Source organism: Myripristis murdjan, chromosome 22, assembly GCF_902150065.1.
Source record: "Myripristis murdjan chromosome 22, fMyrMur1.1, whole genome shotgun sequence".
Lineage (NCBI taxonomy): Eukaryota > Metazoa > Chordata > Actinopteri > Holocentriformes > Holocentridae > Myripristis > Myripristis murdjan.
The window spans coordinates 17799008-17823862 of record NC_044001.1 but is presented as its reverse complement, the minus strand read 5'-3'; the positions used below and the strand labels follow the sequence as shown (position 1 = coordinate 17823862).

The window sequence follows — 24855 nt, the reverse complement described above, 5'->3', positions numbered from 1 at the left end:
TGGTCACACCCTAAAACTTCCATAATTGCAGCTCTATAGTCTATAGCTCGCTCTACTGTCATACAAAACACACTTACCTAAAGTGACACCATCACATGACAAATGTTTTATTTTGTACAGGGAAATCAGATGAGGAATAGTTTGCCTGGCAGTACACTGCAGGCAATAAAAGCTACAAAAATAGAAGCATTGTAATTTCCTTGTGCACATTCATTTTTTAAGGCTAAGACACAAATTAGTGTGAAAATTCAAATAAAGTGGAAGAGTGGTGCCCCAGGGTGGTAGGGAGAAGGAAGTGCAGGCAGTACAACAGTAATAGGAGCAACACAAGACGCTGAGCAGATTTATCAAGCATCCCTTTTATTAACGTCACCTGTTACAAAAAGAACAAAATCTTCAGTGTTAATGAACTTAGCAACAGTATAGCGAGTGTTGATTACAGATGATATGGGATGCTTATTCCTAGAATAGTTGCAGTAGGATTAAAAACCTCTACACTGTTGACCTGGCCTTCTCCTTCCACAGCCAGGGTCACAGACTCCCTCTTTGGAGCTGCAGTACAGACACTTATACACTTTGTCCATGCATCTCCATAGTTTGTTATATTGTGACCCTTCTGACATGCTGACCCCCCTTCTGATCCCCTTGCTCCCACCCAATACTTAGCCAAGGTATGCATGTAGCTATGAGTTCATGAATGCACAATGATGCACAGGTTCTGATAAGAGTTTTCTGGTCAGGAGGCAAATAGTTCAACAACATAGTGTAGTTCAGCAGGTCCTAAACTGGTACACTTAAACAATACTTAATCTTTAAGTTAAGGAAAAAAAGGATCGAAAACCCAACATTTGTTTAGTCAAGTCGGAAATTCATATCACTGCCCTCTCTGACAAAAAGAAAAAACAAGGAAAAACTACTGCTGTATTCAAAAGGTTTTCATTGAAAAATACAGGTGTTCTAAACAGAGGAATGGTTGCCACACACAGTCTGTATTATGCTGGATATCATTCTCATGATTATAAACTGCCGATGCTGCTGTAAAGAGGAATGTGGTGGGAGTGCAGTAGTGTAAGTTCTGGTATGGTGTCTGGAGTGTTTGGAGTTAACAGTAGCCCCTGTTTGCTCCCTCAGTGGCCAGTATGGTGTCTGGTGCGTGTTTTGCCAGAGCCTTGGCCTCAGTCAACTGGATGCTACCTACAGTACAGGTGAGGTGTCATACGTTGGAATATGGAGGAGGGGGGCTAGGTGTGACAGCATGGTGTGATGGTGGTAGTGATGAGACCAAAGGTCTGGGGTGGTCTCTGTAGTGAGGTTGGGGTGGCTGCATGGGGGTCTATCCTCCTCTCCTATACATCAGGCAAATCTTTGTCTCCCTTCCTGGAAGAGAACACAAATATGGACTTTGACTACTTTCCCCATCAAGATAGCACATATATATACACATTTTTTAATCACTGACCAAATCAAAACAATGTCTGCTGGAGAAAATGTGACTAAAATGGATGTTAAAAACATCACATCAAAAGGCCTTACCCCTCCTGTCCCTTGGTGAGTTGCCGGTTGACGGCTTGTAGCAGCTGCTGCAGCTCCCTGACTGTTTGGTTCAGTCCTGCAGTCATTTTCTCCTTCCTGTCAATCTCTTCCTGTGAGAGATAGAAAGGCTGGTTTAGACCCAATGTCAAAACACCAAATGTTGCCAACAAACTACCATATATGCAAATACATATAAGACCATCTGTTACAACACCCGAACTGCCTGTGTTTCTTACTGTCTGTGATGACAGACTGCTGTTCTCTATCAGATCTGTGTTGCCTGTCTCTTTGGAGAGCTCCTCCTGGATTAGATCAAGGGACTGCTGGGCCTGGTAAGGTTATAGAAAACCAGAGTCGGAGGTTACCAAAAGTAAACAACATTGTCTGGCACTATTATCAACAATGTTCTGTACATGTGAGCCATTATGCTTATACAGCGGTCTTACCTTATAGAGGTCACCAGCCACCCTCTGCCTCTCGCTTTCCTCTGTCTCCAACTTGCACAGAGTCTCAGTGAGCTGTGTTTTCAGCTGGAATTAAAACAGATCCTCAGCACATGTATAAAGGCGTACAACAGCTTCCCACTCATTGTTTACCTTTTATTGAGTTGTACATTTGTGTTTATTCCAAGGATCCTACCAGCATACATCCCAAACGATGTCAACAGTTGCATAGAGCAAAGTGGCTTTGTTTGACAACCGACATGGCACAGCATAGTCCTACACTTCAAAGCTTTGTAATGTCGTCTTCATTCTAACATACCAACATTTGGAATGCTGTACAACTGATGATGACTACGACCACTAGAAAATGTTCACAGATAATATAGAAAGCATGACAAAAACACTGAGACAGACAGACAGACAAATACTCCTTTAACACTGAAGACAGAATGATAGTGTGCAGTTCAAGGTGTGTAGCAAAATGATTCTACTATGGTGGGCAACACAGAGCACATTTTCTGCCCTTTGAGAGAGCTGCAGTAAGTTGGCTAGTAAGCTGTTTGTTAGAAACAAGATGATGGCAGAGTGAACTGAACCCAAGTGACAGTATAGAGTGGGGTTAGTCTTGTAAGTATCACTGAGTGAAAAGTGGATCATCATTCACAACCACTGACTCGATACACTTTTTTAAATTCACACTTCTGAAAGCTGAGTAATTATCCTTGATGGTGCAAAGAAAATGAATTGTGCTGAGTTAAACATGCCCACTGAGGTTGTGGATGATGATCTACCGTTCTGTTGAACACAGAGAACACCGTCTTGTGGCAGCCACTGTAGAAACATTGCTGGGTGCAGTAGGGACAGGTTTTAAAGGAGCTCTAGCTAAAGGGGGGGCAACGCTTACCAAATTCAGCTCCTCATTCTGCCTGACAGCCTCTGTATATGAGCCATCAAGTTTGCTCTGCAATTCAGTCAACAGATCTTTGAGCTGAAATGAAGTTTGAGATGATGTGTTTAATAGGTGTCTGTGGGACTCGCTCCAGGATAAACCAATCACAGAGACTGGGATACTTAGCTGGGCAACGAAGAGTGTGCATATATAGGCTACAGAAACTAATATTTCAGCAATGAGGTCAGAGAAAGGCTTGTCCTGATCTTGCCATAAGGCATCTATAAAAAATGGTCTCACTATTCAGCAGAGCCATGTGATACTGAATAAACAGTGAATGATCTTGCTGTATGACTGTAGGACAGTCCATCAATTACCAAAGCTGAAAGCTAATGTTAGTCTTGGTAAGTGCTATAACCATTTTAATTCTAGAGCTGATTATGTGAAGCATGTGCACCCTATTAATTAATCAATATTGAAATGTTCAATATTTGTGTTGTACCAATTTCACATACTCTAACTTGACAATGTAGAGGCTGTCACCACTGTCAACACAAAAACACACCATGAACATATAATTCACACCCACACAAAACAGCTGGTCCCTGGACCATAAGGCAATGAACACTATGGCATGAGTGAGAATCACGAGCAACACAGAGTGGAGACATCCAGTTTCTGCTCACCTCTCTGACTTCTGTCACATAGGTGGCGCTCTCACGCTCTGCCCTCTCCAGCTCAGACTCCAAGTGCTGTTTATCTCTTCTCAACTACAGAGCACACAGATATATATATATTTACACAACTGAATCAAGTGCATCCTCTAAGACCATAAAACTTTTTTCTAGTCCCAATGGCAGTGCATTTGCCTTATAACATATGTGAGAAGTGTTTCAAAAGGACTGACATTTTCCAATTCTGCTCCATCATTTAGTCTCTCGATCTCCTGCTCCAGTGCTGTGACTTTCAGGCTCATCTAGAATGGGAGAAAGAAGAATGATGCAATGAGAGGTGCACAAGATGCAACAACATAAAACGACAGTCATTTGGTATTCAGTCTGAGAGTTGTTTCCAGCCGAACCTGAATGCATACCTCTCTGAGCTCTCCCTGTGACATTTCTAGCTTCACCCTCCAGCGAGACTCCTCTTGCTCCACACTGCTCTGGAGACGCTGCAGGATGCCCTCCTGTGGACAGGGGAGGTATAACTTAGTCAGTTAACAACACAAACACTGCCACCACAGCATTATGAAATGAACACATAAATCTCATCTCACCGTCTCTGCCAAAACCTTCTTGTATGTCTCACAGTCTTTCTGTAGAATCCTTTGGGTTTCTTCAGCCTCCTTTAGCTTCTCGGCCAGTCCCTGGTAAGAGAACAGTATGGCTGAAGTCAACCTGGGCAGAAAGACTACTTTCTCCATAAATCTCAGTTGAAGAGAGATGATGTTGAGCATTATTTTTTCCACTTTATTTACCTCAGCATCCCCTGATACAGGGGTGGAACTGGACTGTGCAGCTGAACTTTCGGCCACTGCCTTTTCAAACCTGTGCAGCCACTCCTGGTGATTCTGATAGACAGAGAAGGTAAAACACACATATGGGATTATTAATAGCCTTCTTAGATTACCAGGTGGAACCCATAACTTTCCATGACATGGGACTTTTCCAAGCCTGTGATGTTCTGGGACTGGCTTTTGTTTCCTTCTCCACTGTCTCAAGAACCAGCCACAAGGGGTATGAAATTCATCATAACAGCAGTAATGTTACCTACATATATTTTCACACAGCGGTCTTGCTTTGAATTATATTCTTACTGTATGAGAATCCTAAACAATATGCTTTGTCATAAGAGATGGAAAGAACATCAAAATATGATGAGAAACTTTAGGAAGAGAGGAAGAGCAGGGCTGAAATGAGAAAATGATTTGAAGGCGTCTTTGGTCTGCTGCTGAACCTCTCTTGAATACTTGACCAATTAAGACCAACAGCATTACTAGCGTCTCCTAAAAAGGTACTCATATTTTAGTATCACCCCAGAGAGGGGCTGATATTATGTTCCATGAACTTTATCCAAAACCATGTTGCAGTCTGTGAAAATGATAATGAAACCGTGACACAACTTGCTAAGTTCCTACAGTTTAAATGGACAATAAGAGACGAGGAGTGCCAGACGGAGGGAGAAATAAAGGTTTTGCCAATCAGACTCAAGTGTTATTTGTATGCAGGTGAACCCAGTATTACCCATACCTGCTCATTGGGCAGAGGCACATGGGGCATAAGTCTGCGTAGAACCTCTCGACACTCAGCTTGGGTCGACTCCAGTGCTGCCTGGTTTTCCTACAAAGTGATGGGAGGGGGCAGTACGGGGGAAAAAAAAAACAAACAAACACAGGACAAAAGGAGATTGAACACTGAATGTACAAATGGTTCACAGTCATTCGAAGACAACGTGCAGTGGTCATCTGAGCAGACACAGCCAGAGTCTGTCACTCTCTCTTTCTCTACTCTCTATCAGCCCATTTAATCCCAGATATCATCAAGTCATCCACTGGCCCACTCAAATCAATCAGTAATTCACTGAGCATCATCTTAAATGGCAAGAAATTACAGCTTTATGATAAAAGATTTCTCACTTCCAAATATCCTGCGTCATCCTCAGCACATATCAACATCAATCAATTACACCATGATTCACCTGATGTAAGCCAAGGGTATCCAACCTCAGATTCAGAGCACCTAACATGCTCTAGTTCTCCTGCAACCGAATCAAAAAGCCTGAAGACATACCAGTTTGCTTACAGAAACTGTACAGATCACGCTGAAACTCAAAATAGGAGCAAGCAGTCCTCCCACAATAGGCCAACATCATGTACTGTCGCTCTGAGGCCTGATGGGTGAATGCATGCAAAGCACTAGCCAGCTGGCACATTCACTATTATTCACATACAACACTATCAAAAGGGAGCTCTGAGACAAGTGTTGCATTGTGTACAACCAGTCTGCATTTTCCTGACAGTAAATAACAGGTGCCAAGGAACTCCCTGGCTCAGCTCTGAGAAGGTACTTTCTACTGTAGTCAGATGGCAGAGAGCAGCTGCTGCACTGATGGTTCAGCATATACCCTACGCTGCCGCAGGGGGTATGCCGGGGAGGGCAAAAATACACAGGTCACTACAACTGTTTATAGCTACCGTATAGCCTACTCTATATCTAAATTAGTGGGCCTGTAACTAGATAAAATATAGATTTTGCTTAGCTTAGAGTCATTTTTTCTTCACAAAGGAGTACAACACCTTGGTTGTGAGGTTATCTCAGTATGGAGCACAGCATTGAGAATACTCATTAAAAGCTTAGCATGATTAATGAATTTTCATTCAAATTAAAGTGAATTAAACAACTGTTGACTGATTAACTGGTGATATTGACAGTATGGACATCACAAAGCAGAATGGAACGCATGGTGGAAATGAGTCACATGACAAGAAGAGACAGGAAGCTGCAACATGAGTACCATGAATCTTGGTCTAATGACATCTAGTGAAATCATTTCTAGGTCACTGCACACTCATTTCCAAGCATCAGCCTCTGAGCATTGGGCAAGGAGAAACCTTTGATGTTACAGAGCTTCAAGTAAAACATATCCACTGAAGAAACTAGTAATTGTAAAGTTGTAGTGTTAAGGTCTCCCAAAGGGAGCAGCATAGTTCAGCAGCACAGCCAATTGTAAACTTGAGGCCAAACAGCACAAGGGAGGGGAGAGAATGACGTAAATGAGTATGCAGCATTGTTATGGATGATGGTATAAGAGAAATCTCACTGGGTCAATTATGGCAACAACAGCATTTGGGGAAATGCATCAGATTGGAACTAGAGTGAAGCAGACTGGAAGTGGGGTGTCGAACCTTGACGGCCTTGCTGAGTTTCCCCTGAAGCATGGCCTCGGTGGCTGACAGAGCCTCCATAGCACTCCAGTTTTTCTCCCGAAGCTCCTGTTTTGGTCAGTTCCAGAGAGATACTACTTTCAGTTCAGCCTCAGGGAAAATGCATTCAGTGACCCTCACATACAGACTAGTAGGGAAGACAGAGAAAACCAAAAGTATTTCTCATTTAAAATCACTACACTCCCTACTCTTCACCCATGCTCCAATGCAGGTTGGCATGCTCAATCAGACTGGACAAATCACCAACTACATCGCACTGCTAAAAAAAAAAAAATTATATATCTATAAATATATATATATACATACATATATATATTCACGAATCAGCCTAAAGTCTCCCAATCACCCACTTTAACAATAAATATAAAGGCAACATGCACAGTATGCAAAGTACATACAGCAAGAGTCTTTTCTTATATATACACTTTCTCTTCAAATAAAGTGTTAAGACTGTCTAGAGGTGTAGATTAACAAAATACCAAATGTATGGCCAACATAAATATGCGTTCCGGACAAAATATGCCTCTCTCTCAAAAGTAAAAGGTAGGCGAGTTGCTAACGCTCTGAATCACCCACAAGCACAGACAAGCTTGCTGAGACACAGTCATGGCCAACAGCAAGCATAACAAGAGTAGGCTGGAAGCCCTGTTATGCAACGCTTAGCTGAAGCAATCCAAATCAAAATAGACATCTGTACTGATGTGTATAATCATCCTGCAAACAAAATCTTAACTGAGGAAGCTTATTTCTTGGTTAAAAAGCTAACTGAGACTAAGTAGCAGTGGTCAACAGGGAATATGGAAGTATGCAGAGAGTGACTCCACTGTGAGGGGAGTGTTTTAGGGGAGCACACAGAGGGGATGAGGTCTCTCGGCGCTACACTGGAGCAGCTGCTGGTATTACAGGTCAGGCCATCACTGCAGGAAACCTACGTTGTTCTTCTTCCTGTGAAGCTCCAGAGAGTCCCTCAGCTCAGCCAGCTCACCCTGCAGATCTGACACCTGCTTGTTCTTCTCTGACAAACTGCAGACAAAAAAAGGCCAATCATAATATTACTCATCACATGTAGCTAAGTTCAATTATAGTGCAAAAAAATATTTGGAATGGGCAACAACATGTCATGAAATTAGCAGTAGTACTCACGCTGTAAGCAGCTCGGGGCTTGGCACTTCTGTATGGGACTGCTATTTGGGGTGGGAGGGGAAAAAACTAAATTAACCGACTTTTAATTGAACACACATTACCCATTTGAAGCAGCAATGTCAATCTCTCCTGCTTAGACTAATTCAATATCACTCTTAATATGTAGTTGGTGGTCCAATACAGCAGACACTTTTGAGCAACAATTTGATAGAGCATTTTTTGATAGTGCATTTTTATTTGATTTGATGTGACTTGATTCAGGGCCATGAAAAGCAATGCAGTTTATTTATTCTGTCATCCTTATTATCACTTTAGTTGGGACTGCTGTTAATCCAGAAGAAAACAACAGGGTAATTAAATAAATCAGCTATGAAACAAATGTTAATGTCAGTATGATGATGCCATAACCAATACATACATATGCAAGGTACATGCATAACCAGGGTTCCCAGCATGTCCCTGATGTAAAATTCCATGACTAAAACTGAGGAGCTGTGCTTCCTTAAACTAAATATATTCTTCCGTCCTGATTTGTTAATGTTCAGCTCATTTTATTTTGACCTGGTTTCCTTTATAATTGGGTTTGCTGTAGAACAGTGGCCATACAATAGGACTGAGCAACACGCTGAAAATTTAGAGCTACAGATGCTTTGAGTCTTTTGACAGTCAAATTTGATGCTGGTATGTTTAACAAAAATGAGAAATATTGCTCATTGGAAATGCAAAGGTTCTTGTGTTGCTGCCAAATGTTTAGCCTGAGGGTGGCGCCAGAGGAAAGGTCATAGGGGCAACACAATAAAGAGGAATCCTCCTTTGGGGAGTATGAATGCACTTACTGGCAATCCAGCTACATCATTAAGTGATATCTTGTGTACAAATCTGACATTTTAGCCTGAGGGTTGCACAAGAGGGAAGGTCATGAGGTCACCAAAATTGACAGGGATGAACACAACTGTGTTCATCGTATTTGGTTGCAATCTGCCAAACAGATTTCGAGATATGTTGCCTTGGCGTAAAATGTTGAACTGGACGGACATTTGGACAGGCCAATATGGCCATTCTTAGGCACCGCCTGTTGCCAGCAAGGCAAAAACTGCTACCACTAGAATGTGAAACTTGATTACTTTAGCGACCTCTTGAGTTCCTGAGTTGCATGGGTAATCACATTTTGTTCCCTCCCTCTGAAGGCTGCAGAGAGAAGACAATTGATTAAATGAGAGGTTATGTGAAGTTGCACTTATGCAAACTGAATAATGGAACTTGACTAATCCTATGTAGTGATGCAACTCTCGAATCTCCATGATACTCCATGGAAACCAGAGCAGTTTAAAACGTGTAAAATAACTAATTTCTGATCAGTTTCACAATTTACCGGGACACATACTGTGTTTAGTATTTCTCTGGAGTTTGACAGCATAAACATCAATGTCCCAATGTTCCCTAACATTTTACACTTGTTTATTATTAGGACAATTTGTCCCATTGCTGGAAATATGAAAATCTTCCATTACACCTCTCAAAAACAGAAACAAAGGATAATGCTATGTAATCAGTATAATATTACATAATAATCAGTATAACAGATTGGATGGCAGGACACAGCTACTTGTATTTTTGTTTGTGGTTGTACTGCTGTAAAAACAAAAAGTCTAAAAAGGCCAAGAGTACTTTTTAAAAAGGAGTCAACATCAATAGAAAATGATTCAATTGCATTTGATATCTTCAAATTTAAAATGCTTATTGCTTTACTTTCATTCATTGGCTACTTACTCTTGCAACCACAATATAACCTACAACTACATTCACAAAGAGAGAGAGACTGGCCATATGAGTGTGACAGGGACAGAAAGATTTAAAAGAGGAACTAATAGAGAAATCAGACTTAACAACTCTGACTATGCAATAATCTTTTCCTCACTGAAACACAGCACAGTCCCTCAATCTTTTTAATTTAGTGGTCTCCCTGATTCAAATCAGATTTTTTTAATACTTTTAAAACATCAATTTCATTTGAAGCTCTTGCTCACCTGCAGCTGCTCCACCTTCTCCATCACCTCCTTAGTCCTCCCGTCCAGCTCAACCCGCAGTGCCTGGATCTCTTGGTCCTTAGCAGTGAGCCTGTGAGCCAAAGGTCCTGGTTATGAGTCTGACTTGTCAGGGCTATGCAGAGAGACTAGAGGTGCATGGAGATGTGTGTGTCAACGTACTGAGCCTGGAGCTCTTGGAGCTGGGCACTAGAACTGGTCTGCTCCTCAGGCATCTCCTTCTGTCTCAGCTGCTCCATCTCTGCCTGCAGGGCAGCCAACTGCTGCTCCAGAGCCTGCAAGATGACAAACTGCTTCACACAGAGCCCATACTAAGGCAATACAACACTTCAAATCTGCAGGACAACAGTATAGCATAGAGTAAACATAGGATGTGATGAGTTATAGCAAAAAAATCCACACCTCAATTGTTTGCTCTCTGGTAGAACTAGTTTCTTGTGCTGCCTGCAGGCTCTCCTCCACTGATTTTAGCTTCACGTCCTTCTCTTGGATCCTAGAAAATGTAGGGACAAGGGTCCATCACACAAAACTCAAGTCCAGAGCAACACAAACAGTTCAAATTTTAACAGGATGAGTGCCACTTTATCAGAGTACATTTAGCAGCACACAGGATTTAACGTTATAATTGCGTGGGCCCTAATCCAAGATCAGGTCCATCAGACAGGCAGCATTACTCACTACCCTACATGTTATTTATTACTCTAAATCTAAATTTTAGTGTTGACTGTGCAAATTTATGTTTGTCATTGAGGCTAACACCCATCACAGATGCAAGAAATATCCAATTTGAACTTACGTGCTCTGTAATTCTTCCACAACTAACTCTGATGATGCCTGGGATTAAAAGAAAACAACAAATGAATACAGAACAGAGCAAAAATACAAGTCAACACATTTTTAAATAGATGTTATGGATTTTAGATCAATGCACCTTTTCTGCTGTCTGCCGTTTCAAGGCCTCCACCTCTTGTTTTAGTGCTTCATTCTCTTCCCTTACAGCCTGCAACAGAGAAAGCAATTATTTAGACTCGTTTGGCCATTAGGAATAGTGATTACAAGGCAGTCAGTGAGGTGCAGAGTAACTTCAGTTCCCTGATGTCAGTGGACTGCAGGTATTATGTGTATGCTTGAAAAGAGTGCGTGTTTGAGTTGTTTCTTGAGTTTTTGCTAGTCTTGCCCTAAACCGGAGATAGACAGAAACCTTAAGCTCCTCTTCCTTGTTGGCCACCTCGATCAGCCCTGCCTTCAGCAGGTCTTCCACTGTTTTGATGTTCTCCTCCCGCTCCTGGACACTGAATAGGAGACATTGCAGTGATTCAATGTGATGTCTTCTTGAAATTGTATGAAGAGAACAGTAGTTGCACTTAAAGAACCAAAATGGAAAACATTGTACAGGGGTCATGTTGTGATTAATGTACACAGTATTGCAGATAAAATCATCAGGAAGGTACAACAACTGTGACCAGGTGATGTGACCAGGCATTTATTCAAGATTTTTTTCTGTTCTCACACACCTCTTCTGGATCTGGTCCAAAGCCAGCTGTGAGGCATTCTGCATAAGGAGAGTCAAAGGTAAATGAGGATATGTCCAACTGAGGAACATACATACGCAAACATGCATTTTTATGTTATGAAAAACATTCCAGTCACAGAACTGACCTGTTCAGCAATCTGAGCCTGCAGATTCTGAAGCTCTGCCTTCAGCGACATGTTCTCATTGTGCATGGCCTAGGGAGGAGAGAAGACAGAGACAGGAAGAGCAAGTTAACACCTATTATTCTAAGAGAACGCACAATGGGACAAACTTGACAAACATTTGTATTAGTGTAGCAAAATGCCCCCTTTTTGACAGGCCATTAATATGTACCCACAGCACCATGTGAGGCTTCCAATATGTTCAACACATTCCTGCTGACTAATGAACCACTGCAGTGTTAGCATAAGGAGTGGTGATCAGAGAGCTGCTGTGGCTATACCTGCATGTTAGTTTCTCTACTGGCCCCACTGCTCCTCTCAGCATTTAAAGAGTCCTCCAGACTCTTCCTCTGCAGCTCCTTTTCAGCCAGCCTGGACACAACAAAGGAAAGGTCAGGATAGCACAAAATGGACCACAGCCCAACATCCCTGAGAGCAAAATCTCTAAACACTGTATTCAGCATGTATAAAAGGGTAGAAGTTATTTCTTACAGCTTCTGCAACTCCTCAAAGTGGGAGACATGGGTGGCCTGGATGAGGAATAAAGAAATACCTAATTAGCCCAAACACATGCTCAAACACACTCACACTTATATATGTAGGGGTGAAACACTGCTTATTAATAAGGAGTAACTGAGGTTGACTGATATACCTGTGAAGTGATCTGAGCCTGCAGGTTCTCATTCTGGACTTGCAGTGTCTCGTTCTGGACCTTAAGGCCTTTGTTTTCATTCAAGAGTTCCTGTCAAAAAGAGAATTTATTAGTCCATACAAGGATGTTACAAACAGGTGATGCAGTACTCAGAAAACTGAGAATTTGTGTTCTCTAAATAGTATGTGGTTACTATTTTTTCCTGTATGTTTTCATGTGTGTGTGTGTGTGTGTGTGAAAAAGCACATGATTGACGGTGCTCTGTGCGTGTGTGTGTGTGTGTGCATGTGCGCCTAGTGGGCAAACTATTTTTGGCTGATAGGTTCCTGTCCACACATTCAAAACGACTACAGCTGCTTATATTAAAAAACTTTGTAAAAAAGCTAATCTAAATTTTAAAGTATTTAAGAACAAAAATAATAAAATGTTTGTAGTGAGGCCTACTGCATGTTAAGTGTTACGTTTATGAAGCCTCACTGTATATTAATGAGCAATCATGCCATAGAGGTCCAGCAATATGCAGATTTCCATTCCGGTGGAAGACTACATGAGGTGATTTCATTGATTAGTGTGCATTCTACCCCAAAGGAGGAACAAATCAGTGAAACCACCTTGTACAGTCTTTGACTGAACAGAAAACATGCACAACATGGCACATGACTTGCTGCCCGCTCTAACTATATGAAATGTATGATGCCGTGACGTACCTGGACCTGGGCTTGCAGTGAGTCGTCAGGCATACTGTGCTGGGACGCCTCCAGCAGCTGCATCACCTTCTGCTCCACCCGCTCCTTGGAAACAATGGCATCGGTCAGGCTGCTGTGGAGGGTCTGGATCTCCTTGTTTTTGTTGCTCATCTCTGTCTCCACTGCCAGCAGCTGGGTCTGGAGCTCTGCACCCACACACAGAGTAATTCACTTGATGAATGGAACCTGTCCCTATCCTGTTACATGAGTTAACTCTCTATCTATCTATCTATTTACCGATATAAAACAAAAAACTTAGTATGTCTGGGGTGGCTCTCTGTTTAATCACCTTGTTTGGCAGCTTGAAGTTTCTCTCGCTCAGTGTTGACACTATGGAGGTAATTCTGGAGCTCTTCCCAGCGGCGCTTTGCGTCCTGCAGTTGAGCCTGGTGTCCAAGAGAAATGTAGAATGTAGAAAAGTGCTTTCAGATTTTCACACGTGTAGCCTGAGAGGGAATCAAACCTCTCATCCTGAGTGTTGTACCACTGAATTATACAGGGGTGGCAACATCTACTATCTGATGCCCTCTCACCATCTATATTACTGTATGATGGTAAATGATGAAACTTAAATTTGGATAAGGACCACTTCAGTTTCTACTAGCATGACAACTTGTTTTTTCATGTAAATTCTGTGTTTACAGTGAGCTAGAGAAAAAAGCCTTATCCTGCTTTGCTCCCTGTACTTGCCATGTTAAAGGTCTATGTAATTAAGGAATGCAAGTGCCTTATTTGGGCTGGATGTGTTTGATGTCTGAATGCCTTGTCTGTTGTGTTTTATTTTATTCAAAAGGTTACTGGTATACTGTCTTGACCAGGTCTCCTTCGAAAAAGAGAATACCCGACACTTAAGGTACGTCCTGACATAAAGGTTAAAAAAATAGCCTATTCTCCTTAGTAGAATGCAACTTTGAGGTAGACTAAATAAATCGATATTTGAAATTCAGTTTTAGTCTGACATTTCATCAACAGTTTCACAGGTTTCTCAGTGACAATAAAAAAAATATGTCTTTCCCTGCATGAAAATCCTAACTGCAGTTTTGTGGTTTTCATGCTCTCTCCTAGATACAAGGTATAAAACATTACTGATCTGTGGCAAGGCAGCGGCTTGAATTTTTATCTTTGGTTATGGTCAGTGAAAAGCCAGGAAGGGCTGACCTGCCTGTTGTTTATGTCCAGCACAAAGCCTCCAATATCCCTGCTTCCGGGGCTAACACAATCCTCCATTTCCAGGTACTATTCCTCACACCCCTCCCCACGACTTGCACTGTTACTTTCCCATAACGCACGCATACACACACACACAGAGTCCTGTTGAGACTGCCACACCTGTTAACAAACTTTCAGGCCTGGCCTACCCAGTTGTTCATCTCAGATCATTTTTGTTCTATCTCAGCCAGGGAGCCAACAGCCGTGCAGGTCAAATAAAAACATGAGATGCCACTGTACATGTGGATTAATGTACCTCCAGCTGGGACACGTTCTGCTTGTAGCTGACCTCCAGTGACTTCCACTGGTGCTCCTCCTGCTGCAGCTTGTTGTTGTTCTCTGCCAGTTCTTTCATCAGGCCGGCATATTCAGAACGCAGCTTGTTCAGCTCTGCTGAATTCCTGTCAAGCGAAGCGCAGACGAGTGAACACACATACGCAGACAGAAAAAGGCATCAGCTATACAACAGCTCAACTAACGCCATAGGTTCAGATTTGTTTATCCCAAAGTTAGATTTATGAACCAATAACCAGTGTTACTGATAAATCAAGACACACATCAAAACTGGGCAGCGTTCATAATGTTTCAGTACAAATGCCGATACATTTTCAATACCAAGCTTTTCTAAGTGTAAAAATGTTTTTATAAATTCAATTCAATTCAAATCCTTTATTTAACCAGATAAACATCATTGAGATTTAAAACCTCTTTTACAAGAGCGATCTGGCCAAGCAAGGCAGCAGAGACAAAGTTACAACTTTGAAAAACATTCCAACAACATAACATTCACAACAAAGTTCAAATTCTATGCAAATTTCAGACAGCTGCATTTACCAAGAAAACTGGTTTCATAGCTTTTTAAAATATTTTTAAAATTCTCCTAGCGTGACTAGTCCTGGTAGTTTGAGGTCCAACATGACCAACTGCAGCAGAAGGATCACTGACTTAACATGAGTAACACTGCAGGCAAAATAAAAGATAATGTGAAATGGTGAAGTGATGGCAAGTAGCTAGGAAGATGGTTAGAGTGATTCGTTTTTAAGTGTTTCAGCAAACTGAAACTCAAAGCAATTTCCATGCTCTGGAGAACCTGAGCTATATGGTCTTCTCTAAGCCGTACTGACTTGCTCTCCATCTGGTTGGTGGCAGAGCTGACTGCGTCCCTCAGGATGCCGTTCTCCTGCTGCAGACGGGTGATCTGGCTTTCCAGCTGCTCCCTCACCTGCTGGAACTACACAAACCAGACACTGGGATTCAGATCCCATCACCTCACACTGCTGCCTTCAGACACCACCAGCAGTTAAAACCTCCACCCCATTTCTATTTCAATTATTATACTTCCTCTCAATACTTTTTTCATACCTTCTTTATTAACTGAATTTAATGATACTGGGCAGTGTTCAACATGATGTAACAGACACGGAGACTTATGACTGTCAAGCAGGACATGCCTCTCTTTAGCTGAAGATCTTCACAATAACAAAAATTACATTATGAAAATAAATTTCGTATTTTTTTGTTTCAAGACATGAAAACAAATTAATTTCCATACCTCTGTAGGAGTCTAATACAATACTAACCTTTATCTGCATGGTCTGGACCTCCTGGTAGCTGCCCTGAGCCTTAGCTTGCATGCTCCCCAGCTCCTTCTCCATGGCTGCACGCTGCTCTCTCATCATGGCCTCTGCCCGGCTTGTCTTTTGCTTCTCAACCTGAAGCTCCTGAAACACAGAGACAAGAGGGAACCATGAAGCACCTCACTGACTTAAGTAAACAATATAGAGAATATAAATTTTGTTATTTCAGACATTAGACAGTACAAATGAATCTTGACCTGGCTGAGCTGCTTGACTTTGTCCTTGGCAATGGAAGCTTCCTCCTGCAGAGTTGTGAGGAGTCGCTCTCTTTCCTGGGCTGCTGGATCAGCCCTTGCTGCAGACTGGTGGTGGGACGAATACGATTAATAAACAGACATAGAGAGTAAACCTACAAATACCAGAAAGAAGGATTAGGAAAGATTAGCCAAATAACTTTTAAATGAGGGTTTCCCCCAGTGTTTTACAAGCTTCACAGACGGTCAGGTGAAAGTGTCACAAGAAAAAGAACTTTAAACTTGGATGCAGAAATTTTGGGTGCTGCAGGTGCTGGAGAATCAGTGCATTTTCCAAACAATACTGTGCGAAGGTCCCTCCATGCAACACAGCCTGGGCTTCTGTAATGTCTCTCAGTTTTTGTCTCTCAACAGCAACTGTAGTTTAATTGAAACAGCAGTAACAAATGAGAGGGATAGCTTCCATTAAAATTGCTTATTTCAAGGTCACAGCAGAATTTCGGTCCTGTGTTTGGGCAAGGGGGAAATGTATAGTGAGTGCCTGAGCCTTTTCCTCTCTAGCCATGTCCAGGTTTAGGGTGGTTTTCTAGACCTGCGGCAGGTGTTACAAACGCAAATTAGGGGGGGAAAAAAGAAATAGCCTTGTCAGTCTGTGGTGACAGTGTGACATAGCGTCTTTCACGTTTCTTATTTTCAATTTACAAGTCTGGTATCTGCTTTCAATGCAGTGATATGAGAAACACCTCACAGCAACTGCCAAGATGCCAACCGCGTAGAAAGGAGCGAAGGCACTATGAGGAAACCCGGAAGTTACAGTTTCCAGCAAAAATCTTGGCCAGTGGCCACACATGGACACAAAGTTTTACCAAATCTAAAAAAGACAAATTATATAACACAGTGCTTGCTGTGAAAAACATCTCTGTGACTAAAACTCCTCTTCAGACCTCCACAGCACATTGAAGTAAGTGGCACATTGGCTGAGCTAGTTACTGTTACATTTACTGTTATAAGTTTTTTGTATGATTTTTTTTTTCCATCTAATGACAAAGAGGGCAGTGGGGAAAAAGAAAAGCAAAGCAGAAAGAAAGAAAGTAGGAGATGGATGATAAATAATTCGAATAATAATGAATAATAATTAAGAATAATAATTAGAATATTCTGACCAAGAACGTTGAGACAAATATAGAATGGCTAGAGCAATCTTTAAGAAAAGTGCAGTCAGTCATTATTCCCTCACCTTGTGCCATGCATCCAAAGCATTAGGGCTCTTCTCTCGGAGGAGGGCCATCACACTAACAGCCTCCGCCTCTGACAGAGCCAGACTTGCCAAACCAGACAGCAGCTCCTTCAGCTTCACCTCAGTGTTCTCTGTTTAAAACATACAGAGAGGGGATGGAATTGAAAAAGTTGTCGTCTGGACAGCGGATGTGGGATAGCAAAAACACACTAACAAATAAATAAACGGATGTTCTCCCTTACCTTTGTCAGTCTCATTCTTTTGTTTCTTGCCACTTGCCTTGGCGGGCATATCGTCGTTATGGGCTGCCTGGTGGTTGGCAGAAGCTGCTGAGTCAGCCAGCACATGGGACTCATCTACTGGATTTGAGAGAAATAGGCTGACTACAAGGTAACAGGGGCAGGCTCCAGCATTTGATCATTTGTCCTGATCTTTCTATTTTAAGAAACTTAGCAATAATTGAGTTTGTGGAATCACTGCATCATCCTTACCAGACTCAGTCTTCTGCTTCTTGGCATAATTCTTCTTCTTGCCACTGGTACTAATCGGGGGTGTGCCATCCAGAGCTTTGGTTTCAGCCATTAAGGGAGCCTCCTTCTTGACTAGAACTGGAGCCTGCTCTACTTTAGTCTCTGGCTGCTGGTCATCAACTAGAAAGGGACAGGCAAGGGAAGAGAACTGTGAGTCTTGGCCAGGCTACCTTGATAACCAAAGCAACATACAGTGAGTACATTTTGATAACAGTTATCAACCCATCCGTACATCAGTCTTCACCAAGTAGCACTCATAGATTTAAAAATATATATATATATTTATAGTACCTTGAGGTTGATGGAAAATTATATCCATGCTGAATCAAACCCATACCCATAACGAAGTGCAAGTACTTGTGTGGGTATAATCTGAATTAGTGTTTGTATGATAAACTGCTCTCCCGTCTCTCAACAATGCCCTTTGTAATTTTAATAGCCTTATATGATTCAGAATGAAATGATATACAAATAAAGGAAACAGTGAAGGAAGGTGCTACTTAGTCTTCATATTTCCCAAAAGAAACTATCTGTGCTTCACACACCTACTTGGAGATTTGTACTTTTGGCTACTCACCAGCCTCAGCTTTTTGTTTCTTCTTTTCTTTCTTCTTTCCAGAGATCTGGGGAGGTGTCTGGGCCTGAGCAGGAGCCTGCACTTGGGCCTGGGACTCAGGCTGTGGAGAGGGTGGGCTGGGCTGTTTGCTCACAGCAAGAGGCGGTTCTGCCTTACGGCTGGCCGGCTTGGAGCCATTCATCTCTGGTTCCTCTGGAGGAGGAGTTGCAGCTGCAGCAGCAGCAGCAGCCTTGGCAGCTTTTTTCTCCTTCTTCTTCCTTTCCCTCAGACCAGCAGGAGCCTCTGTTGACACTGTCATAGCCACAGGGGGAGTAGGAACTGGTAGAATCATAGGTGCAGGCTCCTCCTCTACCTCTGGAGTGGAGCTGCTGGCAGCATCAGCCACATCAAAGTCCCGCAGATCCTCTTCTGACTCTCCTCCGCCCCCACCACCTCCGCCACCTCCTGCGCTGACACTCTCCTTCTTCTTGCTCTTCTTCTTTTCATTCTTCTTGCGAGTGTCTGGTTTGGATGATGGCAGCTTAAGGTCACGTTTCTGCCTGGCCAACACCTCATCATAGGAAGTCTCCTTCATGAAGAGCCAGAAGAAGAGGAACATGAGGGCGATGACCAGCGATGGGGCCAGGATGAGCAGGTACTGAGAGTCATAGATATCCACCGCCATTCTGCAGAAAAAGGGGAGGGGAGCGAAAACACTTTGGTGTTGAGCTTAAGTCTCGTTGGAAGGTTAACAGGCCTGAATCAATTCTCGTGCTATGTGCCTCACATCCTTCACATATATTTTCCATTACAGTACCTGAGATTACTAACCAAGCAAACTGAGAGCCTCATCAATTCCAGGACAAGCCACGAAATAATAGCTCATGTCTCCACATAGATGAGATGCGGATTGATCTGTGGTTTCAGAGGGGCAATCCTCCTCTCTGCTGCGCAAATGCCATCTTGCTACTCATCCAATCCTATAATATAACTACTGCATACAAGTGCCCAGTCAGGGAATAGTAACTGACAGATCAACCACTGCCACCAGCCAGAGCAGCCATCTGTGACGTGTGAAATGGTGTGGGCATGAGATGAAAGAGGGGGAGAGAATTAGTACATCAGGATGGGTGTGTCCTCTTCACTCTCATCCTATCCTCTCTTAGTGATATGATCCTATTAGACAACACTACCCCGGCTACACAGCCTAATACCCTCTTTACAAGGGGTCAGAGAGAAGGAGACTTCCTTTTGCGATATGAAATGGTAAGAGCTTCATGGAAAACATTAATACATGCATGTTAATGCCACTGACTTCATTCGCCATCTTCAAATAGAGTACAAAATAGGTCAACAACAGCAGAGAGACACAGAGGCTAAAGGAAATCCCATTTTGCCTCACTGTCTCAGCAGTCACTTCCCTCCTTCATCCCTTGCAAGGATGACATGATGACATTCTAAACTTAAAACAGGAAGGCTTTGCAAGGGGCAAAAATACACCCACGTGTAAATGTCACCCACTGAGGTTTGCTGTGGCTGCAGTTTGGTTCCTGCCTGTTAAGAACCCGGGGAGAAAACGCTCTCCTTCCACTGTAGACCTGAACAGACTTTACAGAGTCAAGTGGCCCCAAGACTTAACTAGTTTAGCCTCAGCTTAGGATGTCCAGACTGTATAAGAATCAACTGTGCGTGGAATCAGCGGAGACAAAGCAGCAATCATCTGGGGCATAAAATGTCTTATAGCTCACCACAAACCACATTGAGCCAGCAACAAACACAAGTGGCCTTTTGTGATTTACCATTTCTTGGCAGAACTAACAGAGGAAGTGCTTGCATGATGACTGTTTGGATACAGAATGTATTACTATGACGAGTGAGCCATTTGTCATGCAGATATAGCTAGATTACATTACAGATTATACCTTATAATGCGTTGTGGATTCTTAAATCATATTATAAAAATAAACCCAATTAAAATTTTCAAACAGGGACTAGTTAGTTTTGGAGTGACTGTAAGAGCACTTTATTTGTTAACAATGAGTAACCTGTATAGCTGTACATTCCCTCTTCTATAGGGCATACACAACACTGGTTGCAGTAATATAGCATAAGAGTCAGCTTTGTATGTAGTTCTCCTAGACCAGGCCTCTTAGGTAATTTGGATTAAGCAGATTACCCATGATAATACATTTAAGAATAACTTTCTGCTGCAGGGCTTCCTTAGACTTACAGTGTGGAGTCCACTCTGCTTCACTACCACTACCTGAAACGTCCCATTACTTCCTACCTGATACAAGATACACACACACAATTTGACAGCCCCATGATGATGTCTCATAATGTATTTGTTCCTTATTCTAAGGAATGCAGTCCCATTTCAAATACCAGGGATTTTGTCTGCGCAGCACATAAAATAACCTCTCTATTATTGCAGCATCTTTTTAATAACTGCCTTCTTGTGATGGTTTAAGGATAATGACTACCTTACATGCAATCCCTATCTGCTGCTGAGGCATTTGTAAGGCATCTGTGTCAAAGAGCATGCATTCCTCTGCAAATTCCCTCAGCGAACTGGGGGCAAACTCAAAACAAATACACACTCCTATTGTTTGTTGTTTGCTTAGATAGAGAGACATTGCACAACTTCAACACAAAGTTACTGCTTGTCTGTTGTATAATGTAATCTTATCTCTGACCTCATTAGAGGGTGCGTCACCCAAACTGGCCAGCCAAATATCAAAAAAGAAACACATTAATGATAATGTGTTCATACAGACCAAAAAAGGTCATAGGATAGGAGAACTTACTAGTCTAGAAGCTAAACATAAGCCAGGTAGACCACTGTGCAGGTATCTTTAGACTGGGAATACAAGATCAAAGACCACACACACATACAGTATTTCATAGACACCATGGGTGCACTGAGAAATAAAGTTTAGAAAGAAGCATGATTGCCAACCCTTTCACTTCCATATCAGGCAATTTATTTTCACCTTAATTTTCATGTCATATTTATGTTGCTTTATTCTGGGGAACTCCCAGGTCAGAACAATTGAGACTGTGAGGTAACAACTCTTGAGCAAGAGAGCCTCTTGGCCTATACAGGATGGGTGGAGCACGTAGTGTAAAGCTTGAAGCCTGCTGGCTTTCTTTCAGTCCCATGCCTCAGAGTGGAAGGTGCATGATTTTCCTTGTACAGCTAGAGCCATGTCCCAGCATCGAAATGAGCCCGGAGGACAAAGCCCTCTCGGGCCATTGGCTCCCCGGAATCTAGCCACTTGGCTGGCCAGACCTCCTGCTTTGGCAGACACAGACACCGAGGGAACTCCTGATAACTATCTGTCCCAAAAAGCAGAGTGGACAGGACTTAGAAAACCAGGCCATGCAAAACTCCCTACACTTACGTCTTTAGGATGGAAATGTTTCACTGAGCAACATCCCTGTGGTTCAAGAGAAAAGAGATGTTTTTCTTTACCTTACTGCTATTCTACTGCACAGTCTCTCCAGGTGGTAATATACATAGAAATGTAATGAACATAATCAAGACAGACACTGAGAGAATAGTGTTGCTAATGTGTACATAAGAGCTGTACATCAAGTATGAGCAATCACATAATGCACCTCTATGGAGTCAGAGGCTGATAAGGTATCAAAGAAAACCAATGACCAGTCTCTGTGCTATGCCTCTGTGAAAGAAACTTGAAAGGACAAATCTTCTCTCAACACAAGATTAAAACTAGAAGAGAGTACTCAGTATTGTGCAGATCTCTGCGAGGCGTATCTCCCCTTCTCCAGTGCCTGGACATAGGAAACAAACCACCACTTTTTTAGCGTACCAGAAGAAGGGAAAATACAGAGGCACTGCTTACACATCCCCCCTTCTTTGGTGCTCTCACTTAGGCAAAATATAAGCTGAGGAGTTAGCACTCAATTTAAGTGTTAAAACAGCTTTTTCCCCCAAAGGTTTTGAATTACCGCAAACAAAAAAGGACAGATACACGCGACCAATGCGATATCCCCTCCAGACTACCACCTGGTGAGGATATTGATACATAAAAGCCACACTGACAAGTATTAATACTCAACCTCACCACATCAATAACTGAACTGCCAACTGATTTAAAAAAATGGTCCATAAAACTTCAATAACTGTGGGCATTACCTATTTATAGTCTAGAATACATGTAAGTGGGAAAAAGGTGGGAAAAGACCCCCTTCATATCTATATTGATTATGCAGCATGACTATGTTAAGCTATAGGGATAACAAGTTGATAATTCCCCTTCATCGGTATACTGCTAATTCCTCAAACCAAACAGTATGTGGTAAAGTAAATGATAAGGCATCCAGTTACAACAGAAACCATTAAACATACTGATAACAGTCCACTAAAATGAGCTGTTCTTCCTGGTCGGGGTGTAACATGGAAACAGATAGTAAATTGAAGGGTATTGTCCATATTCACCGAGGCAAGCTAGATAAAGCTTGTCTGTAGATGTGCTTACAAAACATGTTCCAAAAGATGCCAACAAGAAAAGTAACCAAAGGAACGGAAAATTTCAATTCTGCTTCAACGGAGGATTGAGTCTATTGAATTTTATGGACATGGTATTTTTCACAAAATGGGTTCTACAAGCTGAAATTCTGATTCAGCATCACCTCCAGAGGTGGAGAGTAGAATGGTAAATAAATAAATAGACAGACAGACAGACAGACAGATAGATAGATAGATAGATAGATAGATAGATAGATAAGGGCTGTTATAGACAGAGCCTCAGTCTGGTTCTGACAGTGGACTGCAGCACAACATCAATCAGTCAACCTTGTCTTGAACTACATACCAGTCCACAGAAACTGGATAGCCAAACAGGAAGCAGGTGCCAGATATTAGAGTAAATCACTTAAGAGTCGACAAGACTCATCGACCATCAGCAGCCCCCGTGTGCAGTTTCTACAAAGCTGTCCAAGTGTGCTTTATTCATGTATTTATTTTTAATGCTATGGTAGTGGCACTAAATATTTAGACATCAAACTTGGTGCTGATTTCACAACTCAGTCATCCTGACATCAGTCCCAACACAGAGTATCCATACCAAAGTTTTGGAGAACTCCTTGAGATGAAGTCAGACAGACATCAAAAAGTTAGTAAAAGTTGACATATTCTATCACCGCATTAACTGATTCAACTAGACAGGTTTAGGAGCACTAGGAGTCAGTGTGAGCTCATCCTCCGCATCATTAGTCACCACCTTCCCACTAAATGTAGTTTGGTTGACCATATCCATATTTAGAAATCAGGAACCCAAACTCTCGACTTGTCTTTACATGGTGTCACCATGTCCAGCAAGCCACTTACTGACCACTAAACAAGGCGAGATCAATAAGGTTAAGAACTGAATGTTCCAGCATGCCATGTCATGCCATGCCTAATCGCTGGCCCTGTGCAGACACGTTAACCAAGATACCTACTGAAGCAGGATAAATCCGGGCTCTGTGTCAGTCTGTGTAGACTGCAAGGAGACACTTAAAAAGCCACGCCGACTACATCTACTTAGCTATGTTAGCAGCTAAAACACAAACGCATGGATCAAATACACTGAACACGCAAGGAGGGGCACACATGTATGTCTACTGCAAGGCACGCTGATGTGGTTTGACTGACTTCACGACAGCATGACAGGAAATATCCTCAGTGGTCCTTTAATGGTCGAGTGGCCTAAGAAGAGCCATAACTAGATACGAACCTAAACGGGAGAGGTTTCATCGCCGCTCAGAGTTCTGCACAGCTCTCACACTGCTGCTATGAATGAGCTAGCGTTGACGTTAGCCAACTCGTGTTAGCTTCGTACTAAGCTAGCTATAAGTTGCTGGGCAATCCAATTATTCGAGTGGATGTAGAGCAAGTGTTCCGCCATAAAAGTGACTCACAGGTGTTTAACATAAAACACGTAAGTTTGTTTCTCATTCGCAAACGCCTGTCCGAAGCCGCGGGGACCAGCCTCCCCGGGCCTCGCCTGACGTTAGCCGGTGACCCATCCTCCCACTCTCCTACAATCTCTGACCCGTTCTCGCATCCCGTTTTTCGGTTGCAAGTCTTAAGGGCCGTTCCCAGGCCTGGATAAACAGCTTAGCTAGCTACGCGTAGAGCCGAATGAGTGGCTATTTTCTCAAGAAACAAACACGATACAAGTGAAAGCGGACTGCTGAACGCATACCTGTAGTTTTAGTGCGCTGTTCCCCTGGATAGCGTTCAAATGTTGAAATGGCGTTGTTCCGCGTTGACTTTAGCGGACCCTTGACTTCCCAGAGCAGCTCCTAGCCAGGCTCTCTACGCTATCCGTCTATCTGCTCTTTCGGTTTCGCGGGGGCGGGTCACAGTCGGGCTGCTGGGAAGCGCGTGTTT

The 24855-nt window shown here is 42.5% G+C and overlaps 2 protein-coding genes across 6 annotated transcripts in view; one reads left to right on the top strand and one right to left on the bottom strand.

Annotated features, from left to right (window-relative positions):
- Positions 1 to 24855, top strand: part of LOC115354312 (inositol-tetrakisphosphate 1-kinase-like) — a 578973-nt gene that overhangs the window by 89248 nt on the left and 464870 nt on the right. The gene's annotated exons all lie outside the window — the stretch shown is intronic.
- ktn1 (kinectin 1) lies at positions 87 to 24825 on the bottom strand. 5 transcript variants are annotated; one of them, XM_030044631.1, is made up of 36 exons: positions 24668 to 24825; positions 18474 to 19138; positions 17858 to 18016; positions 17609 to 17725; positions 17367 to 17497; positions 16133 to 16237; positions 15879 to 16019; positions 15423 to 15529; positions 14555 to 14699; positions 13379 to 13475; positions 13051 to 13235; positions 12344 to 12433; positions 12184 to 12221; positions 11973 to 12063; positions 11656 to 11724; positions 11511 to 11548; positions 11198 to 11288; positions 10928 to 10996; positions 10793 to 10830; positions 10399 to 10489; positions 10159 to 10271; positions 9979 to 10069; positions 7952 to 7992; positions 7741 to 7831; positions 6770 to 6856; positions 5115 to 5204; positions 4343 to 4435; positions 4142 to 4231; positions 3959 to 4051; positions 3773 to 3841; positions 3552 to 3635; positions 2881 to 2964; positions 1980 to 2063; positions 1770 to 1862; positions 1534 to 1643; positions 87 to 1377 (listed from the first exon to the last, which is right to left on the bottom strand). In XM_030044631.1, the coding sequence occupies exons 2-36, from the start codon at positions 19135 to 19137 to the stop codon at positions 1347 to 1349; spliced, it is 3810 nt and encodes a 1269-aa protein (XP_029900491.1). In that variant the 5' UTR covers position 19138; positions 24668 to 24825; the 3' UTR covers positions 87 to 1346. The 5 variants fall into 5 exon arrangements, with proteins under 5 accessions (XP_029900491.1, XP_029900493.1, XP_029900492.1 ...); XM_030044633.1 differs by having other exon boundaries at positions 7952 to 7989; XM_030044632.1 differs by having other exon boundaries at positions 17609 to 17722.